At 40.5% G+C, this 27049-nt stretch overlaps 1 protein-coding gene across 2 annotated transcripts in view; it reads left to right on the plus strand.

The window, feature by feature from the left end:
• LOC117762247 (receptor-type tyrosine-protein phosphatase gamma-like) overlaps nucleotides 1-27049 on the plus strand; it is a 372407-nt gene that overhangs the window by 337147 nt on the left and 8211 nt on the right. For both annotated transcript variants that reach the window (XM_034586785.1, XM_034586786.1), the window contains 14 exons: nucleotides 329-482; nucleotides 5699-5790; nucleotides 10828-10919; nucleotides 14751-14847; nucleotides 15899-15981; nucleotides 16198-16332; nucleotides 17788-17922; nucleotides 18291-18466; nucleotides 19724-19859; nucleotides 21590-21736; nucleotides 23046-23139; nucleotides 24392-24468; nucleotides 25399-25527; nucleotides 26189-26335. In XM_034586785.1, the coding sequence (XP_034442676.1) occupies nucleotides 329-482; nucleotides 5699-5790; nucleotides 10828-10919; nucleotides 14751-14847; nucleotides 15899-15981; nucleotides 16198-16332; nucleotides 17788-17922; nucleotides 18291-18466; nucleotides 19724-19859; nucleotides 21590-21736; nucleotides 23046-23139; nucleotides 24392-24468; nucleotides 25399-25527; nucleotides 26189-26335 (1694 nt within the window). The remainder of the gene's footprint in view (nucleotides 1-328; nucleotides 483-5698; nucleotides 5791-10827; nucleotides 10920-14750; nucleotides 14848-15898; nucleotides 15982-16197; nucleotides 16333-17787; nucleotides 17923-18290; nucleotides 18467-19723; nucleotides 19860-21589; nucleotides 21737-23045; nucleotides 23140-24391; nucleotides 24469-25398; nucleotides 25528-26188; nucleotides 26336-27049) is intronic.

Here is a 27049-nt window from a genome sequence, read left to right on the forward strand (position 1 = left end):
TGTGAAAACAGACAACAGCAGATTTTAATTTGGAAGTGATGATAAAATCAATGTAGAGGGTCTCATACTTGGGACTTGACATTGGTCTATTTTTTCTAATAAAACATCTCTGTCGACCGTGATTCCCTGTCTTTTCAATAAACTTGGTCCCACAAAAGGAGATAAGTGTTTTATTTTATCATATGTCTCTCCTAAATGGCTTTCATCTCTTCTGCCTTCTTCTGAGTCAAATCCTCAATCTGCCTCTCCTCCCACAGCGTATCGGCCCACACAATTCCTGGAGAGTTCATTTCTTTCGTCCATTAATTTCTCCATCTTTTTTCCCCAGATCGTCCCACAGTTGCGACCAATCTGACTGGCCATGTAAATCCAGGCCCTGGGGTAGCTCTGGGCCGTGTGGAGTGGCTGGTACCTTTGTTGATGGTCTCAGCTCTAACCTTCCTCTGCCTTGTCCTCCTGCTGGCTGTGCTTGTCTACTGGAGGTTAGTACTACCGCACCATCACTTGAACTACTCTTGAGCTGCAGGTCTAGATGTTGGAAAGGCTTTCAGGTTTCTGATGCAGCATTGGTTGCTGAGTTTGGTACATCAATAGATATTAAAATTGTATTTAAATGGTAAATGGTCTGTATTTATATAGCGCTGTTCTAGTTTTGATGACCACTCAAAGCACACTATTCTTTGTATCATTAATATTTTTTGGGTGGATTGATTTAAACCAAACAACTCTAACAGAAAGTCTAACCTGCCTTCATCAGCTGTTGGAGGAATTACATTTGAGCTGACCCCAGTTGAGCTCTTCAGACTGTTAGATCAGCTTTAGTCCAAAGAGTCAGGCAGGCCTATTTTGGCTATGGCTATAATCACTGTCAGGCAAGTTACTGAGAATTATTACTTATTACAGTTACTAGTTACTGCATAAACAGCAATTACTTACTGTGATTACTGTTTATAGTAAGTACTTTTTAAAGTTTTTTTAAACGTCTGCTTCACTTCTTTTACTTATGTATACATATGTCAGTCAGATAACACTGATTGGTTGATTCAATCATTGGAAACACTGAAACCTCTGGAGAGGGCTGCATTGTCTGCTGTCATCTGCAGTTCCCCATTTTTCCAAAGACATTAGGAACCAGAAACAAATTTCAGTAATTGTCAATTCATTACTTAATCTGGAAAAAAATCATAATTTACACTACTAGTTATTGCCAAATGTAGTAATGTTACTACAACACTGCCCATCACTACCATTTTGTTGTCAGCATGTACACTTTAGAAAGTGCATGAATTATGTTAGAGAAGAAGAACACAATGAGAGTCACACTGAGGCTTTCAGCATGTATTTCAATATTTTACTCCACATCATGAGAAGTGATCAACACACATCTTAAATAAAACACTTATCTCTTATTTCGTTGAAGTAACTCTGTTTCTGAGATGTGGCGTGCATGTAGATTTAAAGTTGAGCTGGGCGATACGGAAAGAAAACGTATCAGAATACATTTTTTCACATCAGTCGATGTTGGTATATATCACGATCTAAATCCAATTACTATTTCTGTCATTTCTGCTTCAGATGGTGAAAGAGATTAGTGGTATTACCTGTCTTTGTGGGAACATTCTTTCAACACAATTTGCTGGTGTGCACGGCTGCAGTAGGCCCAACATACGCATGTGTGCTGCTGCAGGCTGCTACTCGTACACTCTGTGCTGTGTGCGTCAACCTTACCTGGCGTGGCTGGAACACTACTCCAGCCACACGATTGGTTCGGCGCTGCGCTATTCTAATTATCATTGGCTGTACATGTTGTCTGTCAAAACATGGATGGAATGAATTCTATTGAAGTTGTATCGACCATGTCTTATATTTCTATCGAGGAAAAGCTACTTCGCAATAATCTTTATCTAATATAAAGATTGGTCGGTAACTCTGTGATGATAACACCCTGCCTGTTGGGCTGATGTTTGAGGGATGTGTGTTGTGTTCCTCTAACAAAGTGTATGTTGACATTGGCTGCCAGGTGGAAGCTTGAAGAAGTGTACAGTGTAGCATACTGGCAAATTGTATAGGCACAAATATGTCAAACACTGATGGCTGTAAATCCTTTCTTGGCCAAATGTTAACAAATATTTTATACAGAGCCTTTTATTTCTGCAGCCATCTATTCTGTTTTTGAAGTTGCTTGAAAAGGCTATGGCCAGTTCCCTGTACTTTACACACTAGCCTCTACAATCCCCATGTAGACAGTGCTCTTGTTACATTTTGGGAAAATAAAGCATCAGATCCTGATTATACAACTAGTGTTAACTGGCTAGATGAAGTTGGACTTGCGGCGATCTGGAACACAAAGCAAATTGCTGGCGGCATGTGAAGACAGATAGAACGTGACAGGAAGCAATGCTGACACAATAATCACATAGTGTTCAACGTGGTGCCTGATGGATGACTAGCTCCACTACAGTCGTGTCTTTTCTTTGCAAACCTGAATATTTACTTTACATTTTTTCTGTTGGGACCGACCAAATCAGTTTGCTTTCAGGCCTCTTATTGAAATACTGTTACGTATGAAATAAAGCATAATCTCTCTCTCTCTCTCTCACACACACACACACACACACACACAGGCGTAGCAACAGGTGCGGGGGGGGAGTGTTTGGGTATTTAATCCTATTGTAGAGCAAAGCTCAGGTCACAACCCTGTGTTCTGCACGGACTCCACCCCCACTGCTGTCTTATTGGACAGCCCACATTACTCCATGCTGCTGCATTCAGGTCGGAGAGGTAAATGTGAGTTTCACAACACGTTATAATATTTACAGGGACTAATGTGAAGAAGAACACTAGACCTCAGCTCTCAACACAATATGTGGGTGCATAAAGATGCAGCCCAGTGTGATGACATCAGCAACATTTTATCACTGCAATTAAACTGTGTTGAATAGCACCACGTTTCTGATAGTATTTGAAATATGTAATGCAGTGTTGGACTTGGTTACATGAAACTCAAGTGCAAAACTAAATCATTGATCTCAAGTGTGGAAAGCACAATCAGAACAGTTTGTTAGTAATTCATGATTCTGTCAGCTTTGTCCCATGTGATATGAATGCACAAGCTGTCCCACACCAGGAAGTGGTATGGGATAGCTGATGTGTGTTTGTGTGTGTGTGTGTGTGTGCGCGCGCGCACGCGTGTGCGTGTGCGTGTGTGTGTGTGTGTTGGTGTGTTTTTGTCATAGGCTACCTTTGGGGACAAATTTCAGTTTAGAAACCAGTTAATTAGGGATGGCATGTCCAAGTGGAGACAAAAGCTGTGTCCTCAATTGAAAAAGAGCAGATTTTTGGTGTGTGTTGTTATGGTTCCAGTTAGGTTCAGTTTCGGGGGTCTAGAGGGAAGGTTTAGGGTTAGGTGAGCAGTGATTATGGTTAGGGTTAAGGTAAGTCTCCTAGAAATGCAAATCTACATAATGTCTCTAAAAGGGAGGGACCAGCCCCCTTCATGCCTTGTTAGGAAAGCCCTCCCTCTGTCTTCCCTCCTTCTGTGTGCACTGTCAGTTCAGGTTAGCAGCATGTATGTGGCAGACCGTCTGCTCTCTCTTTGCCACTTGTTCACCAGGATGAACGCTCTCTGCTCTCTGCTCTGTATCAAATACAGGTAGGGAGGGTCTGGACACACTTAGAAATTGTTGTTGTCACAGGAGGCGATAGTAGTAGATGAGGACACCACAAAGGGTAGGTGGTAGCACACACTGTCATTTGGTTTCATGTAGTTGTTGAATAGAAAACAGGTCAGATAAAGTTCTCATGGTTGACACTGTAGAGCATTTGTAATGATTCTGTGTTTCTGCTATATCATGAAATCATTGCTGTTTCACTACTATTATGGAATTAATGTCTGAATGATGTGAATGATGTTTTCTCCGCAGTTCACACAAACTGTGTCCTGCTTAGCAACTCGTATGATTCTGTACTTTCTTTTTGGTGGAATGAACGTATGTAATACCAAAATGTCAAGAATACAGTGGTGCTCTCTGCTGTTCTGCGATGTGTATGATAGAATCAGGTTACCATCAGTCACCATTCATCAAGGCTTCCTCTCTAGATGAGGGGAGTTTGTTCTGCCTAGTCTTGAAAAGTCCCACATGAAGGCTTTCTGGTCTGGTGTTTTATGGGCGGCAATTCATTCCCATAAAATAAGCACAGCTTAAAGGTCCAGTGTGTTAGATTTAGGAAGAGCAATGGAATATGGTATCCATAATTCTGTTTTTATTTGTGTATAATAACCTGAAACTAAGAATGTGTTTTTGTTGCATTAGAATGATCCCCTTATCGTTACATCCTCTTCCATGAGGTGTATGGAGCAGCCATTCAGAGTCGTAGTCAAGATATTGCAATTGATTCCTGTAGTGTTCAGTGAAGCATCCGGTCAGATGATGGAGGCCACTGAAAGGCTTTAGAAATAAAATCCTCATTGGGAAATATACTGACTTTAGAACATATCTGTAACATTTTAAGACACTAATGATTTTGGCAGTCACAGATTAAATCTCCTTCCGCAGTTCATTTTAAACATGTTTTGTTTAGGCGGTAACACAATGTTTCCTTACTTATTAATACATGTAAATAGAACTATTAAATTACAGAAAAATTGTTAATTTGTTTAATACAAATAGATCTCATCTGCTGCCGTGCAGATTATCTAATAAAAGCTGCCTGACAGTTAGATGTACAGTAACTGCTGCTACTCTACCTCTATTTTCATTTTGTAAGACGGGGACTCATGTGACTCCTCTCCTGTTTCTGTCTGCTGTATTTTAACTCCTACTCAACTCTAAATACCTGATGCAGATCTCCATTTTCCACCAGTCTGATGTAAAACATCCCATTTGTGAATTTTCACAGACAAGAAACGACTCTTTCTGCAGCTGAACACTTTCCTATATCACAGCTTCTTCATACAGTGTCTCCGACTTCAAACACATACTGTGTGTGTGTGTGTGTGTGTGTGTGTGTGTGTGTGTGTGTGTGTGCGTGCGTGCGTGCGTGCGTGCGTGCGTGCGTGCGTGCGTGCGTGTGCGTGCGTGTGTGTGTGTGTGTGTGTGTGCGTGTGTGCGTGCGTGCGTGTGTGCAGGAGTTCAAAGTCTATTTCTGCCTTCTGTTTGACTTTGAGGGGAGGAGCACTATACTGCTGACTTCCATTATCAAATCTCTCTTTCGCTCTCCCTTGCTCTCTCTCTCTCTCCACACACACACACATACACACACACGTGATGATCTCTGACTCTGAAAGATGACCTGCATCATGCTGTCTAGCTCATGTCCAGGTCAGGAGCAGATGATTTAAGGGGTCTGTCAGAGGACTGAAGCCCGGGCCAAACCTGCTCTTCCTCGCCAAAGAAGATCAAACTAATAGTTTGTTTAATACAAGACGTCTTCCAGCCAAAATGATTCCAGTGCTATTGGCTCTCCTTCCACACTGACCTATTTCTCTGGTGTGCCCTTTCCATGAATAAGATTCAGTTAAGTTTTGGTAACCAACTGTTTTGGTAACCGACACCAATCATGTAAAGATGGTGAATGTGTTTAAAAACTATCATGTTGAGTATGTTGAGTGTTTGGTTATGGTTAGACAGGAAGTAATCATTTCGTTCACCAAGAACCACTAAAGTTATAAAATGTGATCTCTCTGTCTTTCTGCCAGGCGCTGTTTCCAGACAGCCCATTTCTATGTGGAGGACAGCGATTCGCCCAGGGTGGTGCCCAATGAGACGATCCCTGTCATCCCAATCCCAGGTAAGAACTTTAGTTGTTCCATTGTTTGCCTATTGCTCTCCAAATACAAGGCAAGGTACTGAATCCTCTGCTGTGGTGTGAATTATAAGAGCTGTACGACCTCAATTGCATCTTTCTACTGTATTTTGGTGCAGTGTGTCTCCACACTGTTAGCTAGGTGGTCGTCCACTCTGTGGGGTTGTAGGTCAGGGCTATTCTTAGCTCCGAGGTCTGAGGTCATAAGCCAGTGTGAAGAGCCAACTGGTGTCATCTTCCGGTGACCAAACAGCCTGTCGTCAGCTCTTATCACCACCAACTCTCCTGACATGTTTGACGGTGTCTTCTATGCGTATGACATCAACCCCCCCACTTGCTCGCAGTGAATCCAGCGGAGGATGCCCCGCTGTGTTCACACATCGACCGGGTGTCTCACTTAGACATTTGCGTTCACACATGCACACATGAAAACAGGGAGGATCTGCGGTGTCCAGTGCATGTCTGAAAACAGCTTCAGTTAGAACTGAAGAAGCCTCTTGGATGTGAGCTGAAACATCTTCAAGAAACAATCCATCCAGTTGCCTACATTCACTTGTACAACTTCTGAAGATATAAGTCACATATTGTGTATAAGCTCTATCTTAATAGGATCTTAAATGTTGCACCATAATTTGGCGACATGAATCATACATGGTGACCATGTTGCCTGAACTCTACTCTCAATGCACATGTGTAGTAGTAAAAGCAAATAGGGAGTGTGTGAATACTCAATGTGTGTATTTGATCGGTTATTTTTAAATCATATCAAACAACGTTACTGTGGAGATTCAGTCACTAATTGATTCTGTGCATGAGAGAGGGGGAGAGAGAGGCTATAGGCACCATTCCCCAGTTGCCAAACACACACACTCACATCTTGGAAACTGCTCTTTAGCTGCTTCAGTTCAGGTCCAAACCCGTCAAATCAGTTGAGAGCTTCTGCATGTGGCCCCTTTACAATGGGCCTTGGCTCAGTCCAAAGGCCTTCATTCACAGCAGCTCCACCGTGGCAGAGCCCAGCACGGACAAAGAGCCTCTGTCCCATCCCCAGCAGTAACAGGCTGCTGGAGCTACAGATACAGTGAGTGTTGGACACCTCATAGCTCTGCAGACCCTCCTGTACAGGAAGCCACACCGTGAGGGCAGCAGATTTATGGCAGCAGACAGACAGGGACGTGTTATCTGACCATATGGCAGCAGTGTTAATTGTCTCAAAAAGCTCAGACCTAGAGCTTTGCACACTCCAGGATCCTCTTTAAGACCTCCTGCTGGATTTAAAACCAGCTACTTACAGAGCCTTAAACTCAACACACACACACACACACACACACACACACACACACACACACACACGTAACTTCAGTATAATTTGTTATATTACATAATACTGTGGACAGACAGACAGACAGACAGACAGACAGACAGACAGACAGATGCTGCACGCTATGTGTATTCTAGGACAAAAGAACAAGCCCATTAAATGCACTACATGCCATGGAGCACAGGAGTGTACTGTCTGTGAAATATGTCAAAGCAATAAAAAGAGATTTGATTAGTTATCCATGCAGCTAATTGTTTCCAGACCTCTCCTTGTAACTCTCAGCAGCCAGCTGTGTTTGCTGACACACAAATAATGTTGACATATTCGCATCCCTAAATTAACATCTCATAAGACACCAAGTGAAAGTGAGCCAGTGTACGCTCTCGTTAATATTTGATGAAGACTAAAGTGTGCGAAGCTGTGAGAGCTTGTGTGTCATGTTTTTTCAGTGAACCGGCTCCATTCATGTGGCTCGAGTTCAGCATCTGGAAGAACAACTACCACTTTGCAGCTGTTTGTGATCAGATGAAACATGTGCTCCAGTCCTGTGCCATCACACTAAAAGCCCCCACAAGCAACAAAACCCCTTAACAATATAAAAATACTCATGCAAGCTGTGGTGATCCACACTGTAAACAACTGTCATGTAAATTAACAGTTAACTGCTGGCAGCAGGGTTGCCTGCAGTTTACTGTTATTTTACAGTACTCATACTGTAATCAATTTTACAGTGTGTTACCGTAAAAACAAAATCAACTGAATTACAGTGCATTGCTGTATTTTCTTATTTTCACAGTAAACTGCTGGCAGCAGGGTTGCCAGGGATTTACCGTTTTCTTACTGTAACCTTAATTTACAGTTTAGTGCTGTCCACATACTAAAACACACCATAGTGCTGTATTTTCTTATATTTACAGTATACGATTAGCATCAGTCTGTACATTATTGTTTTAAATGAAATTCAACATAATCTCAAATACCGTACAATGTAATTTAATGTAATAGCAGCATGGATGACAGTCAATTCCTATAAATTAAACTCCTCTTTACCAAAACCTTGGTTCGCTATTTTGATGTGATATTCTGAATGATTAATGTAAATAAAATGCAGCAACCAAAACATTCTATAGAAAAGAGGAGACTTAGAAAAAACAAGATCACTTGATTAACCCAACATTTATTTATAAAAGGCAACACTAATTGAAATACTTGCTGTTTTTTGTTGATAGAAACAAAGTTGTCCATTACAGTTGAAGATTTCAGCTATGCACAACAGAACATGACAGTTATCAGTATGTTCATTAAATGTGATAAAACCAATAAACCTTGTAAAACACTTGGAGAAATGATGCATCTTGACACTGCAAGTATTAGGACAAAAACATTAATCCCACAAACATAATCTATAACAAGTGATAATGAAATATATGAAAGATTACTTTTTTTAAATTTTAAATGGTAAACTCCTGGTAAAATAACAGTGCCTTTATCAGACAAATCTCTTTAAAACTATTAATTTAACAACACAATGGCAGGATACATTGTCCTCTCAACACTGTCATTGGAACATGGTTTCTGAGGTATTGTGTGTGAAGCACAGACGATGGGAGCTCTGCAATTTGATTGCATTGAAGATCAAGAAGTGACATTCATGAAGTAAATACATCCAATAACTGATCCGAGTTTCTCACAGAGTGAAATAAAGCAGAGGATATAGGGTCTGCTCAGATACTGATAATATACACAGTAACCTTTAAAAGCTTAAGTGATCAAATCCTACAATGGTATACCTGCCCTGGGACAAGTGAGTATGTTCCCTTTTGTGTACATAAAAAGTAAGCATACCCACATTTTTGAAGTGAAATACAGGACAGGAGAACAAGAATATGATTACATAGAGAGAGAGCTCTCCCTCGTTGATTGTGACAGATTTCTTCTGAATGACTCTCCCTGTCCTCTTGGAGACGAGTCCCCCAAACGGCTCTTGTTCCCCTTTCTGGGTTGATTCAAAAGAAGCATCTACAAAACACAGGAATCTGAGATTAGAGGTTGGATAGATATAAAGTCTATGATATATGATGTCTATACAAGTGTTTATGAAGTTAGGGTTGAAAATCAATTTGAAAAATGTGAAATAAAAGAGAAAATGTCAGATAGGCAGCACAATTCTTACCTTGTACAGGCAGCTTCCCAGTTAAAGATGTGAACACTGTAAACAGCAAGCCCTGTCACAAAGGTTGGGTGGATCCCCCCCACATATGATCCTCAAGGCTGATCATCCAGTATCCAACTGTCACAGGCTCTTTTCCACCTGAAACATGAATCAAGAGTCATCTCAAAAAGCATCTTGACTTTTGCAAAGTTCATGCTTTATCTATGATTAATACAGATAACTTAAAAAATACATACCAAGCATTACTAGAGGAGGAGTCAAAAGTAGGTTGAGTGTCCTTTCGCCACCACTGTGGAAGATTGCTGCAGAGCATAGACAAAACAAATGTGGTGAGAATATTAGCTTTAGGCGACAACTCATTGCAGTATAAATGAAAAGAGAAGAGAAACAAACTAGACGAATGAGTCCATCTGAAGTCTTTGTAAAGTGGTTCCTTCAGCAGCTGGACAACATACTCATATTACACAGTATTAGTTCAACTTTATAACCCAATAAGATGTAACATTATCAAAGCTGTAGTGGAGTTGAAAATGTACAGAAGAGGACAAACTCATAATAATGCTCCTAGCTGCTCACCAACTGACCATACAAAAAGCCAATAAGATGAACTGTTAAGTACTATTTAGTATTGGCCGAACCTACAAAATAATAATTTAAAAAGTAGCTTTACTGCTGTACTCACAAGTCACTGCATGGCTGATTGAGAGGACCACATGCAAGTGCTGCAAGCTAGCTAAGTTACAGTTCTAATCAGTCTGAGTTTGTATAAAAGACAGCAAAAGTAAGCAAAAAATGCAAGGCAGATAAAGTTTATTTCAACTTACCGAAGACTTGCTGATAAAATGCAGGATTCACCCCCAGAATGCAATGCTGTTTACAGTATATTGCAATGTTTTAAGGAAAACAGCAAGCTGCTCATAAATATTTCCCAGAATGCATTGTTTTCTACAGCACAGTGCCGTTTTAATGGAAAACAGAATGCTACTGTCAGAATTTGGCCGTTTTCTTACAGAAATTCGTTACAGTGCAGGTGAATCGACACTTTACTGAGCTTGAAAATAATTGACCTACTGTACATTCGCCCTAAACCCTGTCATATTTATTCTTTTTATTTTTAAACTGAAATAACATGGATTTGTTGTGGAAATACATTTTTCCTAAACTACCAAATTATGTTTCCTATGGAGCCTCTGACACCGGTGCCATTCGCGGGGGAAAACATATTACGATATCAAGATGTATTGAGTTTTTAAGGTGCAGGAACAACTCCACATGTGATTAAGTGAAATGTTTCATCTCTCATCCAAGAGGCTTCTTCAGTACAGTCCGCCCGGTCTTGTCAGTAAAGAACAGATTTCTATCTTGTTCCACCAATGTTACAACATTTTTAGTGTAAGTGATTTTTAGTTTCTCAATGAAGCTGAAGTGAGAAATAGATATGTATTTCTCATATGTATTTTTTACAAATATACAAGTTGCCCTGTACCAGCACTTGCTCATGTTTTAACCCTGTTCTCATCTCTTACAGACGACATGGAAGCCATTCCAGTCAGGCAGTTCATAAAACACATCTCTGAACTCTACTCAAATAACCAACATGGATTCTCAGAGGATTTTGAGGTAAGCAGTAAAGTGTTGTACATGCACACCAAACCAGGCAATGTAACAATGCAGGAATTCTTAATCTTGCAACAACCATTTTTTCTTTTTTGAAAAAAAAAAATGAACCATGTAAGTCATTACATGTAAGTCTGTCAGTACATTTCAAGTTGATCTGGTAGTTGCTTATTTTCACATCCAGCAGTTAAGAGAGCAACATGTTTATGGAATTGGGTTAATCCAGTAGTCACTTGCCTTTAGCTCTGTTAACCATCTACATTTTTACAGCTTTTATTCTGAAAACAGCTGCTCATGTTGGCCGAAAAAGATGCTATATGAGAGCAGTGAGAGTGAACCAAAGCAGTAAAGTTGTGGTCCAGACAGATAGACGATGAACGGAAACTGTCTGTGAAGCTCTGTAAAGCTGAGGGGAGCTCAGTTTTCATACAAAAAACTTTTAAAGGCAGGTATGCAAGTGGCATCTAGTATTTCTTTCAGTCTGTCACTTGGTCCCTAAGACCAGATAATAGCAACAGAAATCTTAGTACAGTGCATAAGCACTCTATCTTAAGTGCTCATCTGTTTCACACTACACTGGTCCTTCATTGAATTCTGCAACCTTCACATGAAAACACACACTATCAGTTCATGAGAGGTAAACGAGTGAAAGAATGTACAAGAGCAGGTTACCACCATAGTCCATAGTTTTAGCTCAGACACAGTCATTGTTCCTATTCCCACTGTAGTTCTAAAGCTCTAATTGGCATATTATTCACAGTACATGAGTACGCACTCATAAAACTCAAATATCTGCTCACTAAAAGATATCGTTGATTCATTCACGACTGTTTCCCTTGTGTATTTAATCTTGTAGGGGAAGAAAATATGGGCTCTCTCCTGTCTAAATGCACTCCCATGTCAAATAAATATTAAAAGCAGAGATAGTGAGAGATAATGAAGACCATACTGCGTACTGAATGATTATGGTTATTACAGTGAAAACGAGAGGGACGTTTCAGTGATGTGCAATTTATTTTAGTTACCCCCCCTTGCTTGCTTCATCACACCAGCTGTAGCTCCCTCAGCGTTTGTGGTCTGTCACAATATACTCCCGTCCCTCTGCAGTCCATCACCATGCTCTCCCTAGAAAGAGAAAAGTGGGTGGGCTGAGCAGGAGCCCCTGAATGAGGTACTTAACTAGAAAAGCAGAGCCCCTTACAAACTACCTATGTGTCCCCTCCCCCTCACCCCCTTCCCTGTGCCCTAGTTTTGGCAGGACGCTGGAAAGAGCTTTAGGAAGAAAAATATTTTAAACATGCTCAGAGGAAATACACCCACACTGTGGTTATCAGATAAGATGAATAAAACAGTTATCTCACCTTGTATCAACCCATTTAAACATGTTATCGCAGGATCGCACATGACATGTACATGACCTCTCAGTCAGCATCTACACAGGAGGCATGTTTCAGATATGCAGTCTGTAATGCGTCCTGTTAAACAGTGTGTCAGACTCCATCTCCACCATCAAAACACAAAATGATATATCTTTTGGAAGAATGTTTTCATCCCTTTGGTACCACACATAGTGTTAAGTTAGTTGAACATTTTATGAAATATATTTGACAACAACCTTTTTCAAAATGATAAAGAAGTTTGAGCAATAACATTTGCAGCTGACGAGGTCACTGAAGTTCACTAAAGTCCAGTGTGGGATCAAATGAGAGACTCAATACCTTTCTGCCACAGTCCTGACAGAACTGAACATTATAATGAGGGGGGTCATTGCAGGTTGTACTGGGTTCTTGTTAATTGTGTACCTTGATAAATCATAGCATCCACTGGCTCATGTTGCAGGAGCTGGACTTTATTGGATTTGATCATTTTTACAGATCCTAAATAATGTTTTCAGACCAGGCACCCTCTCCACAAAGCTTTGATCCTAATCATTCAATCTGCCATCTAAATGATCTTTTAGCATAAAATTGCTGAAGTTTGAGTAAAATTCTCCTTCTTGGTTTGCGCTTTTCTTTGACGTCCATTAGTATTTTAAATATGACCAAATTATCTGTTTTATGTGAGAAGCAGCAACAATCAAAGACTAAATGAAAATAGCTGACAAAGTTCACACTACACAAAAAACTCCCATTTTGTTGTTGTTGTTATTTGTGCCAGCAGCTATATGACCAGCAGTCGTAGGAGACTGCGTCTGTCTTTTCTGCATTAGCTCCAAAATGACATGTTTATGTTGAGGTGATGAACCCTCTAGTGTAACCATGAGATGAGCAAAGGAGAAACTCAGGTGATGTTATGTAGACACACAGTTGGCAAGAGAGAGGAGGTTGATCAGTTGACAAAACATTGGACTTGAACACAGGAAACAACTCTTCATTTCCTGTTTCTGCACAACAATCATCACAGTTTCTTTCTACCATGGTAATCCTATAACCATAACCACAAGCTTAGTGTCATGACAACGAAAGACAAACAAACAACAAAGTAGTTGTTTTAACCCAAATCCATAAACCTTTTTTTTCTTTATTAGCCTAAAGAGCAAAACCTTTGCAGCAACCTTCTCACATCCTAAAAGGATTAGTTTGAACAGTGGTTTCATGTATTTAGACTGTGACACTGTGCATCACCATGTCAACCTGAAAGAACAAGACAGTGTACATACCATCTCCAGTCAAATCTTGTCCCATCATACCTGCAGCCTCTCACATGTGCTCAAAGGGGAAGTCTGCTTCACCCCAAATAAAGCCTCATCCCAATTAGGATGATAAATCCATGTTTAATAGTGATACAACAAGTTGATTGGCCTGACAAGCTCCAGAGAGAATGACACGAGGGTCAGAGCCAAATCCAGGGCCTGCCCTCCCTGTTGACAATGCTCAGCTAACAGCTGTTTGCTTGGCAGGAACTCAACATCAAATTGGCTGCAATTCCCAGAAATGTCTTCTGTAGTTTCCATCACGTAAAGAAGGAATACAGGAGATATACAACAAAATACCTCCAGGTTGAATCATGTGGTTTCATTGTACGTGTTACTTTCCAACATGCTGCACTAAGGCCTCGGGTCAAGAAAATAGATTAATATGTCATGCAAGGAATGTTGCTCGACTAGGAGGTATGAACAAAGAAACACCTGCTGTCACCGAAGAGAAGAATGACAGATGAATGAGGGGCTGAGGAAGCTGGAATCAGCCCAGACAGGTAGAACTAGGAGAGCAGCCTTTGTGGGAGAGACATAACAGTTACAATACAATTTACATTAACTACAAAACTCCACTGTGTGCGATGAACTGGAGCAATCATTTAAAAAGAAAGCTTTGGAAAAAGATATGATTTTATTATTTTCATGACCACATTTACTTCAAGTTCATCAAATAAATCAGCTTTTTTCCATCTATATAAATGATATGTCATATGATTATGAGCAATCAACAGGGAAACAAGGCTTTAGACCTAAAGCACAAGCATCAGCCCCTAGATTCTACGTGATTCAGCACTTACAGGTGACACTGTGTCATTGCATGCAAAATGGAAAGTGTTCATCCTCTGAGGAACATGGTGTGTAAGGTACCTTTCACAACTAAGTCCCCATTACATTCGGGCATATCTTGAAAAAAAGTTCAGATTCAGATGTGATGGTGGATCAAGACAAAAGGTCAGGGTTCAATAAAAATAGGATTCATCCTATGGGGACAATGGACATCCACAGTTAATGTTCAAGAAATGTAACATCAAGTGTACAAACGCATTGGAATGACATGTCAGAATGTGTGTGTGTGTGTGTGTGTGTGTGTGTGTGTGTGTGTGTGTGTGTGTGTGTGTGTGTGTGTTCCTCCCCAGGCTGTTCAACGGTGCACTGCTGATATGAAGATCACATCAGAGCACTTCAACCACCCTGACAACAAGCACAAAAACAGATACATCAACATAGTGGCCTGTGAGTACACACTTTATGTATTAACCACTAGAACAAAGTGAATGAAGTGCCACAGTGGAAGTGGGGCTCTGTCACAGCTCTGACAGTGACTCTTCTCCTGCTGCTGCTGTTTTCTTGAATTTCACCCTGTCTCCCTTAGACCTAATGAATCAGCACCACATTCCACTGAAAATCTATTCAGAGCCACTTCATCCACAGTCAGTGGCAGTTTTAATTTAATGTCAGTTTGTTAAGCCTATTTATTATCTTTTAACAAATTTATATTTCTTATGGTAAACACTCCCCGTGATCAAGATAAAACCATAAACAAAGGTAACTGAACTGAATCAGAATAACAATAAAGATATCAGTGAGTTGAATCACTGAACACTGATGATTAAAGGTGAATGACTTTTGAGAATGAGTAAACTAATCCACTGCGAGATTGTGTGTGCGAGTGGTACAGTGTTGGTCCTTGAGGAAAGGCAGCTGGATCGTCAAAATCAGTAGGTGTCCTCTGGGGTCCAAGAATATTGACAGAAAACGAGGTGGTGCGAAGGGAAACTTCCTGGAATTACAGATTTCAAGGAATCGTGAATTTCCCCACTGAAGGACATATCTTGAAACCCATTTGTTTGTCTCAGATATATAGTTGCACAAATACTTGATGAGTCATTGCAATCCTTGTGGGACCATGAATAATCATACCAAATACTCTATCGTGGAACATGTGTAATTGACAAAGCAAAACACACACAAAGTATATATGTGAGTTGTGACAGACCAAACAACAACAATTTAACACAAGCCCTGTCAAGCTAAAACCCCACACACAGGCCTGGTGCTTGAGGGCATTGGTCTCACATGTCTCATACATTGGCTGTGGCTGGAAGCAGCTCAGTCTTGTATTTATTAAAGTGTGTGCTGAAGGCAGGGGACAGGTCACACACCAGATTGAGCAATGTTTTAAGTACAAAGGTTAATGTGCTTTCTGGTTGGTGTCTTGGCAGGGCGTGGACGTTAGGGATAGGTTTCAGTCTAACTGTTTTACTGCTCATTGTTTCCTCCTAAGATGACCACAGCAGGGTGAAGCTGAGGCTACTGGCTGGGAGGGACTCCAAACACACAGACTACATCAATGCCAACTATGTAGACGTGAGTGCTTCCACTGGGGAATATAGAATACTGATGTGTGTGTGCGTGCGTGCACGATAAGGACAATCATTTTGGAGAAGATGACTGCAAGAATACAAAAATCTGAAATGTATCTTAGACAGTTTCTTGTAGAATAACTTTGTAATGGTTATATCATTTTGTATATGCCACATATTGCCAAACTAATGGTCTCCCTCTCCACTCTTCATTCATCAGGGTTATAATAAGCCTAAAGCCTATATTGCCGCCCAGGGACCTCTCAAGTCCACTTATGAGGACCTCTGGCGGATGGTATGGGAACAGAATACGGGCGTCATCGTCATGATCACCAACTTAGTTGAAAAAGGAAGGGTAAGTGCTGATGCTGACTCAAGCGCAGTGTAGCTTTTTGGATTGGACGAGGTTCTAAGATGTGTTGCAATGTTTTATCTTCTCAGGGTGATATAGTGATCAGTATGTACTTATGTCCATCCATCTACAATTTATAATTTATACATTTTGTTTCTGGAGCAGTAATGGAAAGCCGTCCTGAAATGTTCCATGAAACCTCACAGTGCATGCCGTTGGCTTGCTGTGCTACACAGTGTCAGAGTATGGTCCAACCAGTGGAGTCTCAGGCCCTGAAGCTCACCACCGCCCATTTGTTAGGCATATACAGTATATTGATATGGAACATATGCAGGATGAAGTCACAGTAAGCTGAGTGCAGGTGTTGGAAGGTGTCAGGTGAGGAGAGAGAAGAAGGCAGACGATAGACCTTGTGAGTAGCAGCACAATGTGGAACTGCTCAGATATTCACAGTGTTTAAAGGTTTTGTAAGAAATCTACCTAAAGACATATTTCCAGTTCTACAATGAAATTGGATGTAATTTGATGATTATTGCATCAGAGAATGCAGTGTAGATGAAGAGAACTCAGGATATCAAGGCTTCGTATTATGGAAAGGAGAGACAGAATCTACCAGCTGACACATTCTGGTGCAGTCCTTGGCAGAAGTACAAGACTGACCGGGACAGCCGGTGCTCGATTGTTTATTTGTTAATTTAATAATCAATTACAGATTAAGATTTTCATCATAATATAATAAGCTTCTGCGGAACACAAGCACAATACAACTGGCCTCAGTGTCACACTGTGGACATAGGATTTATTAGTTTGACATTTGAAGCTAAACCTGTGAGAAAGATCATTAAATTGTATTTATAATAGATTATAGATTTAAAATTACAGATTATAAAAACTATAGATTAAAAATTAATATAGATTATGACATATTATAAATTATAATGCCATTATAGTATATATCATAAATACAAATCTCTACTTGGAACATCTCTCTCCAAAGTGTCACAGTTTCTGTGCAGGTACACATGTGATCAAGTTCTTTTTAACTCAACTTTTTGGTGAGATGTTTGTACACATCTCTGTTGCACCATTTTATGCGTATACAACAGATATGGATGAGAACCTGGTGTTGTGCATGCTCGCTCACTTTAATGGCAAAGACATCAATAATGTGAAACAATGTTTTCCTGCTGGGGCAAGTGAAAGTGTCCACTTTGAGAAAAGTAGATGAACCTGTCGTGTCCTGTTGCTGGGGTAATCTTACGCATGTCAGTACTTCACGCAGCTGCCTGAGGTTAATGGGTGGATGTTCCTCTATGGACGCTGTGTTATATGAGTGTGCTGTAGAGTCCTGAAGAGGGCAGGGGTTCATCAGGTAACTGAATTTAACTTGTCTGTGTGTGTGTGTGTGTGTGTGTGTGTGTGTGTGTGTGTGTGTGTGTGTGTGTGTGTGCAACACAGAGAAAATGTGACCAGTACTGGCCAACAGAAAACAGTGAAGAGTACGGCAACATGGTAGTAACACTGAAAAGCACCAAGGTTCGTGCCTGCCACACTGTCCGCTGTTTCACACTGCGCAACACTCAAGTCAAAAAGGTGAGAATAACAGACAGGAGGGGTGACTTCCTGTCTGGACAGGTCGAGGTTGAACTTTGGTTTTCATTTTGAAGATGGCATTAATTAGATATGATTGATTTGATATTTGTTATCGTTATCAACGATTGAGACTGAAAATAGTGAAAAGATGTTATCTAGCTTTCAGGATCCATGTTCCCTTTATTCTGCTGCTATTGTAATTTGAAAGTCATTATTTAGTTTCACTGAAGAGATGAAAGGATCTATTCAGTCTTGAGTTTTCATAAATAAATTGGGATGAAAGTTGATGCTACCAATTCCATTTTGTCTTTTTATTCTTATCTATTCTAACAAATATCTCCTCTTTCTCCTTCTTCTCTTGCATCCAGGGTGGGAAGGGGAGCTCCAAGGCAGGGGCTCAGAATGAACGCACAGTGCTCCAGTATCATTACACCCAGTGGCCAGACATGGGTGTCCCGGAGTACACCCTGCCTGTCCTCACGTTTGTCCGAAGGTCCTCAGGGGCTCAGAAGCCTGATATGGGGCCCATGCTTGTTCACTGCAGGTGATGTCTCTGTTCTACTTTCAATTCACCTTAACATCCTTCCCCACACTGTGTGCTCAATGTACGCATTAAAACATATATTTTTTTTTTTATTTGAGTAATTTGATAATCTAGGTTTTGGATAATGAGTCTATGATTGCAAATCCCTTTTCAAGAGAGAAGAACACTGTGGTCATTCTGTCTATGTCATTATTATTGTGAAACAAAGGCATTAATTCCACCCTCTAATTATTTTTGCTTTTTACTGCCATAACATCTACAAAAATGGCACAATATTATTCAAATTGTAGTAGCAGAGATATGACAAATGAACATACAGCTGGTAACACCAAAGTGTTTGTGCCTTTCCTACTTAACAGTTGTTTTTGCTGCAGCTTTAATTTCCTATCTTACTAAGCAGCAGCAGTGAACCTGCAATCACTATTGTCAGTTTGTATTTTTACATTAATGCAGGCAGGGAGTTTACAGGTTATTGGTGGTGGTGGGTGGGTGATGTGGGGTTGGCACACTGCCCAATTGCTGTGGCTGCAGGCACACCACTCATTACTAACATGTTTTATGGCCGCACACACACACACACACACACACACACACACAGTAGCAGACAGTGACTCATTCACATTCATCCTGCTGCCCTGCTGCTTCAGACCAACAGGAAATTTAAAGTACAGTATAGGTGCTAATTGCAGTGGTGCCCATGCTTTTATTTTGTAGAAATATGGAGGTTGGAAAAGTTAAGCAAAACTTCCCACCTGCTCTTTACATAATTATTTCATCTTTATTTCTCAGTTCTGAACATGTGAAAATGATTTGGTCTCAGTCATAGAAATCAACCAGATCCGGCATAAGGGATGTGATTTATTTATAATATGAGCAAAGAAGTGTATTTTTGACCTTTGCGGACAAGATCATTTAAGTCCCATTTTGCATTGTAATCTCTTTCTATCAATATGTGCTCTTAAATTCTTGCACCTTAATTGGTTTTAGACCTGGACTTGTTTGTGGATTTGCATATTGTGTCACATAAAGGACACATTTTAATGAAAAATTAACACATTAAAATGTTTTCCATCTTTAGATACTGTGAATATAGACGCCAAAAGTTCTGCTACTGAATTTGGATGCTCTGACAAATACAGTGACATAGCACATTACAGCCATGTAATTGTAACTTCACTGTTTCATGTCTGAGTCCATCATTACCTCTAATGTCATTTGGTTTGTGCTGGTCCTCAGTTTCCCTGTGTTGTGTTGCAGTGCTGGAGTGGGTCGGACGGGGACGTACATCGTCATCGACAGCATGCTGCAGCAGCTCAAAGACAAGAGCACAGTTAATGTACTCGGCTTCCTCAAACACATACGCAGCCAGCGCAACTACCTAGTCCAGACAGAGGTTGGTATATCCATGTGTGTGTGTGTGAACCAAATATCTAATTTACTTTATTTTAACATTATGTAAATTATGAGAACATGGACAACAAAAACATTTACTGGCTTAATTGTTTCCTCTGATGAGTTTAGCTTAAAAGCTTTTTTCTGCTGGTACCTTATTAAACTTATTAAAACAAGCACAGGGACATGATTTAAACCTGCATCTTAATGTGTCAGTTTGCATCATTCATTCCTGCTGATACTGGAGGTCCAGCAAGTCCAACTGTTCAGGCCCAAGAGGTTGATGCCTCACATAATGTCTCATCATCCATAGGGGTTTCAATGCTGGCTGGAGGCGTGCTTACAATAGCCTTTGCAATTGTGAGCACTTTTGGTTCACCATAATAATAATAATAACTTTAGCACTTATCTAAACGAGGTTAAAAAGTGCGCCACACAAAGGTCCATGGCAAAATGAAGAATCGATTGTAATAAGAGATATTGTGTTTAGTCCAATTTAAGAGCCAAATCATAACAGAATAGGGTCGAGACCTTAAGGTTGTAGAGAAACCCAACAGTTCCCACCATGAGCAGCACTTTGGCTACTGTGCAGAGAAAACAACTCCCTCATTAACTGGGAGAAACCTCTAGCAGAACCAGTCTCAGTGTGGGCGGCCATCTCCCTCGACCGGTTGGGGTGAGCAGAGAAAATGGGGAAGAGTGGATATGGGTGGCATAGAGGGTGTAGAAAAGAGAGAGAGATGGGGGTGGGGGGTGGGAGAGGGGGAGAGAGAGATCAAGATTTAGACCATGGATTGCCCTGACTCACTGAGTCATCATATTTGTCTCTTCTTCTTCAGCTTTTGGTGCATTACAACCCACTTATCTGGAGTGTGGACTCATGTTAGTCTCACTCTCTCTCTGTCTTTCTTTGCTCTGAACTCTCTCATCCAGATGAACTTTAAGGTATTGAAATTGGGCGCCATTTGATTTCATGTGAATCAATACTTGGTTTTTCAAAAGGACAATGAATCATAGAAGTTTTTGCCAATGTCTGTCATTAAAGATAGGCAATCCATCTCCATTTTCTCTCACTATACAAAAATTAAGCCAAAACATTGTGGATTCAGGCCATGCTCTGTTGCACTGGTGATGTCATTTGGAGGTCTGCATAGTAGTGATCACGGAATGGAGCCGTGGTATAATTTTCCTATCAATACATTCGTTGGACTAATTGTGAGGCATTATTTGCTGTCAATCAATGTATTTGATGTGTACTTTTTTTTTAGCTTCATTTGCTAACATGGGGTGTCAGGGTTTGTGGCCTACACTGCAGCCAGGCACCTGGGGGCAATCGAAATGTTTGGCTTCACTTTTGGGAGCTGTGCTATCATCCATCTTCCTATACAGTCTATGGATTTTTCCAACAGTGTCTTCTCCCTCCCTCTGTCATTTAGTGTGCACATGAAACCCTGCTGGACACATGTTTCCAGACTGGGCTCCCTTCACTGACCCGAGTAGAAAAGAGCTAACTTCCTATGTTTTGGTTGCACAGCTGCAGTTGCACCTCATTTTGTACAGACCAACAGATTTGCATAGTGAAAGCAAATCTGCTTATGGCTAATACTTGCTTTTATTGCAATGCAAATGTAACACATAATCAGTAATTTGATAGTGTGTATGTGTGAGAACACCTGTACAATGATCTGCTATACCTGTTGTTACACATCTTTTTTGTCTTTTCTTATCCAGGAGCAGTACATCTTCATCCATAATGCCTTGATGGAAGCTATTTTGGGGAAGGAGACAGAAATGGCAGCTAGCCAGCTTCACAGCTACTTCACCAGCATCACAACACCAGGACACACTGGCCGGATACGTCTGGATAAACAGTTCAAGGTGAAGGGACACACGTGACAACACTATGACACAACTGGCCAAGAGTGAATTCCATAACACCAATGTTTTTTGATGAAAATGTACACTGGTTTGTCAAAACATTATGACCAGTGTAGTAGAGCCTTCGGTGCCTCATTACTCACCACTACCAGAGCCAAAGAGGCTCCGACCCATCTGGCCAAGACAGTTTGGTCCTTGGCAGAGTCTCTCAGGTCTTTGCATGTTTCTCCCACATCCAACAATTCTCTTTGAAAATCAACTGTTCATCTGTGAGTAATCTGTTTTGACTCAATTAAAAAAAGATACTTTGTCATTGGACCATATAACCAACTCTAATTTCTAATCTCAGTTTCAAAGACATTAAAATAAGTAATTCAAGATTTTTGGTAGTTCATTAAATGAGAGTACTTTGATTAAAAATCAAATAAGAACTGGGTTCTGACTAGGGGCCAAAAAATGGGGGAAAAGACATTATAATCAGGACAGGATTATCTTATATTATGAGAAACTCATCCAAAAAAACAAACCCACAGGTTTTTCATTAAATTAGTATGTAAGAAATTAAATAATATTAAAATACTGATATGTATTTACAATTGAATACAAAAGAAATTATCCTCCTGTCCATCTCGTCAGCTAGACCTGGTTTGTGTTGTTTTCTTGTGGTAAGTCTTGACAACAGGAGAGTATGTGGCTGATGATAATTCACCACATACGCTGCACTCAAGTCTAAAGTAGAGGAAGTGTGAGCAGAGAACAGTGTCTTTCTTTGGGATGGTAATGAATTCATGACTTTACGAGAAGGTTCAAACTGCTGAATGAAGTCATTGTTTTCAGCTGTTTTGTTTTTCCCCTGGTTGCTGAATAATCTTGTTCTTAGATTGGGGTTTTCTATTGTGAGCTGCCTTCTCTTTAACCTTCAGGTATTGTTTACCTTCATTGTTAAATAAGAAGCTTGATGACTCACAAACACAGCACATCTAACCAGCAGTGTGGGAGAAGTGCATTCTTGTTTTTGTTTTTTCAAATACATTGTACTATGTATATGAATGTCTCCTCAATAAGATAAATATGTGTACATTTTGTACAATTTGTATAAATCTGTACAATTAAGATGCAGTTAGTTAGTTCTCGACATGTTGAGCTTAGCGTAGCACAAACACCAGAAACTGGAGGGAACAGCAGGTATTAATGGGAAAAAATACATTTTCCCCCAAATCTCACCATATGTATTAAAATATTAGTCAGTCTGTCATTCCACTGGTTGTGGTGTAACACTCCCTCCCTCTCTTTTTCTGATCTTTTTCAGCTGGTAACGCAGTGCAATTCCAGATTCATGGACTGCTTCAATGCTCAGCAGGACTGCAACAAAGAGAAAAATCGAAATTCCTCTGTGGTGCCATGTAAGTGTTACACTCGTGTAAAAATTGATTAAATCTGAAATAAAGAAATGAAGTGGCGCTAAAATAACTGAGTTCCTCCCTGGGTCATTCCAAACCCCTTCATGGAAATTAATATCATCTGAGTAGTTGTTTACGTAATCCTGCTCTAACTGCTGTCAAACATGCACTGAACTCTGGACAGTCTCCGGTTATTCTCCGAAGGGACTGTATGTGAGAATTTAAATATCCGAGTGAGAGTCTCTGGACTTTTCCCGGAGTTTCTTCGACCAGCTTACTTGTAAAAACTCCAGAAAATGTCTGAGTGTCTGAGTGAGCCAATGTGAGAACACAGGAGGAGATCCTCCGGAATTGTCAAGTAATTATCAGCCTCACTATAAAGCTTGTACCTGCAATCAGTCCTTTTCAAACAGGGCAGCAGCAAGAACTGAACGTGCACCAACCATTGAAATCCAATGGTAATATAGGACTGTTACTGTTACAAGGACAAAAAGTTCTTGCGCTTTCTGTAATTTGCTTTTCTCTCCATTTGAAATTTTCTTAAAAACCTATTATTGCTACCTTCTCTTAGCCCTGCAGAGCAAGTCATCTTTAAATGTAACAGCACCTCTGCACAACCATGACTAAAAAATATGCCTATATAATTGTTATTGTCACTATAAAGCAATACTAAATGAGTTACTGTACATTTACAAAATGTAATATTTGCACATAAAATCAAGGCAATTTAATCAGATTCCCCCAAAATGTCAGTGGCTGTGAGTTTCTGAAATGTGAACAGAACAGTCCTGATCATTTTCATACCAGCTTTCAAAGACTCATAAGCTGGGGCGACCTGATAGTGGAATGGTTAGGACACATACCACATGGGTGCAAATGCACTGAGCAGTCAACTCCAGGCTGTTTGCTGCTGCTGTCCTTCCCCACCGGTCCTATGTGTCTCTGCTATTACTATATCTAACAAAGGCACAATACACAATCACATTTTTTAGAAATACTTCACGTTTGGATAACTAGGCTGTCTGTATGTTGACTGGTCTCGGTATGATCATTCAGCTACTCTCTTTTGTTTCCAGCTGTTACGTAATCTGTTACTGGTTGTAGCCAAAAGCAGTGCAAGCATGATACACACAGAGTGGCCTTTCAATGTGATCTATTCTAATAAACTGATGTTTTGCTGTTCTTTTCCTCTCTCCATGCCATCCACTCCACCACCCTCCCTTTCTACCTCACCTTTCTGTCTGTCTCTGAACAGCGGAGCAAGCCAGAGTCGGCCTAGCACCTTTGCCTGGCATCAAGGGCACCGATTACATTAACGCATCTTATATCATGGTCAGTACATCCACTTCTTCTGTCAGTCTTTGATCTCCACTGTTTGACTCAGAGCAGGTTACATCAAGTTTTCTTTTTAAAAGACTGCAAAATCAAAGCTGCAGAGACTGTGATATTCTGACTTTATTCGGTCGGATGGGTCAAGCTCCAAATACACTGGATTCTACACTTCCCCTCAATCCCAAACTGACTGATAAAAAATAAAAGATACACCAGTAACATGAATGAATGATGAAGTCTCTCAGAACTGCTATAGACCTGAGGATAACTGCACCTCAGACTTGACTATGTGTGTCTCACCTCTGAAAGCTTTGATTATGATGTGATGAGCTGAGAAGTTCTGTTGGGTGTGAGATATGCTGCCATTCAGGTATCAGACCCACAGCGATACAACCAGGGAATAAAACCCAGACCCAAAGAAGAGTGAATATAACGTGGGTCTGGCTGATATTTGGTTGTGGGTCAGGTAGACCTCTACTCAATGCTGTCATTTGTGATGAAAGTGTCCAAAGTTTAAATGTCAAGTCTTAAGTCTTGAGCAGAGAAAAACCCTGATTGACCACACAGTGACATGTTCCTGCTCTCTTGAAACCCAGCCAAAACCAAAAAAGTCATCATACATCCTGTTTTCACGGGCTGAGTAGTACTCTCCATAACTACTGACATGATTTTGATATGTAAAATCGGTGGATTATCCCTCTAAAGAGTGACTAAGAAGTTCAGACTAGCCTCTGAATCCAAAAAGCCTGTAAAAAGCAGGTATGTATGACGATATGACCTATATACCTGTTATACCTGTTGTCAGGGGAAGTCACTTATCTCCATGTATGACAGCTCACTATCATCCTTTCATCGGCTGAGGCCATAATTTGGTGTCATTCTCCCTTTAACCCTTTTTTATTTTATGTTTTTTTCCTAACTTTTCTACAGGGGTACTACCGTAGTAATGAATTCATAATTACCCAGCATCCTCTGCCCCACACCATAAAAGACTTTTGGAGAATGATCTGGGACCACAATGCACAAATTATTGTCATGCTCCCTGCCAACCACGGACTGGTATGAATCCAACGTACATGCACGCACACCTGTGTTATTATGAATCAGAGACGTCATCACACAACTTCATGAGCAAGAGTTTTGTGTTTTTGTGTCATTTTGTGTAATTGTTGTCAGCAGCAAAGTGACCACCACACAATCACTTGCTTGTGCTCATCTGACAGTTTCCTGACTTTTATGAAGCAGGAGTTACATATACACTGATAAGCATCCAGCCAAATATACACACACACACACACACACACACACACACACACAGAAACATTCACAAACACACAATCATGGATTGCAAACATCCTATCTCACAGTGGATTGATGTGCCACAGCCACTTTAGCATGGGCCATTCATTGATGGGATTTGCTAAATTTAAATACAGATAATCATATATTCAGACTTTTGTATAGATCATTTAATCTATACATAGGTCTACTTACACACATTGCAAGAATAGTATAGATAGCACAGGATTTTTTTTTATGTATTTAGTTTCACTGTTATGTACTCAAAGTGAACATTTCAGTTCATTGTTGAAGTGAGTGAACCCTTTCACCTACCAGTATAGATTTTTGAACAGAAAGTTTACTAAATGAATAATGTATGCTGTTTTACATTGTTGAATAATAAAGACAGAAGTAAAACTGTGTGTCTGCTCTTCTGCAGGCGGAAGATGAGTTTGTGTACTGGCCCAGTCGGGAGGAGGCGATGAACTGTGAGGCGTTTACTGTCACCCTCATCAGTAAAGATCGACTCTGTCTGTCCAACGAGGAGCAGATCAGCATCCATGACTTCATCCTTGAAGCTACACAGGTTGTGTGTGTGTGTGTGTGTGTGTGTGTGTGTGTGTGTGTGTGTGTGTGTGTGTGTGTGTGTGTGTGTGTGTGTGTGTGTGTGTGTGTCTGTGACAGTGGCCCTTTCAGACTTTTCAATCCAAAAGGTCTGACCCCAAGTGGACAGCTCTGGGTTTGAAAACACCCAAGACACATTGACCCCGTACACACCTGGTATAGATCCGACAGCTCTTAGTACAGTTGTGAACGCACTCAGATCGGATAGCGATCCGATCACTCCAGACCACATTCGGAGGTGGTCTGGCATGTGTCCACAACAGTCACATATGCGTCCTGGGCCACATATGAAGGACCTCATACTCAGCTGATGTCCTCTGACCTGCTTCAGTTTCAGTATGAACTGAACCTATTTGTACTCTTATCTCTGTGACATACATGTTCATTTGTATGTAGAGCGGGAAGTGAGATCCGATCACATGTGGTCACAGGAGACACATTGAGGAAGCCTTTATTTTAATGCCAGCTGTGAACACATGTACTTAACACTGGCCACTTGTGATCAGATCTCTCAGGACGGATGTTAATACCAGGTGTGAACAGGGTCATTGAGGACACATTTAAGATCTGATCCCTCAGACACATGTGGCCATATTCTTTTCCCAGTGTGAATGCAAATGTTTCAACACTTGATTTCCTATTTCTTTTACTATTTCAAATGAGAAATCTGTCATGT

The sequence above is a fragment of the Hippoglossus hippoglossus genome, chromosome 5, assembly GCF_009819705.1.
Source record: "Hippoglossus hippoglossus isolate fHipHip1 chromosome 5, fHipHip1.pri, whole genome shotgun sequence".
Lineage (NCBI taxonomy): Eukaryota > Metazoa > Chordata > Actinopteri > Pleuronectiformes > Pleuronectidae > Hippoglossus > Hippoglossus hippoglossus.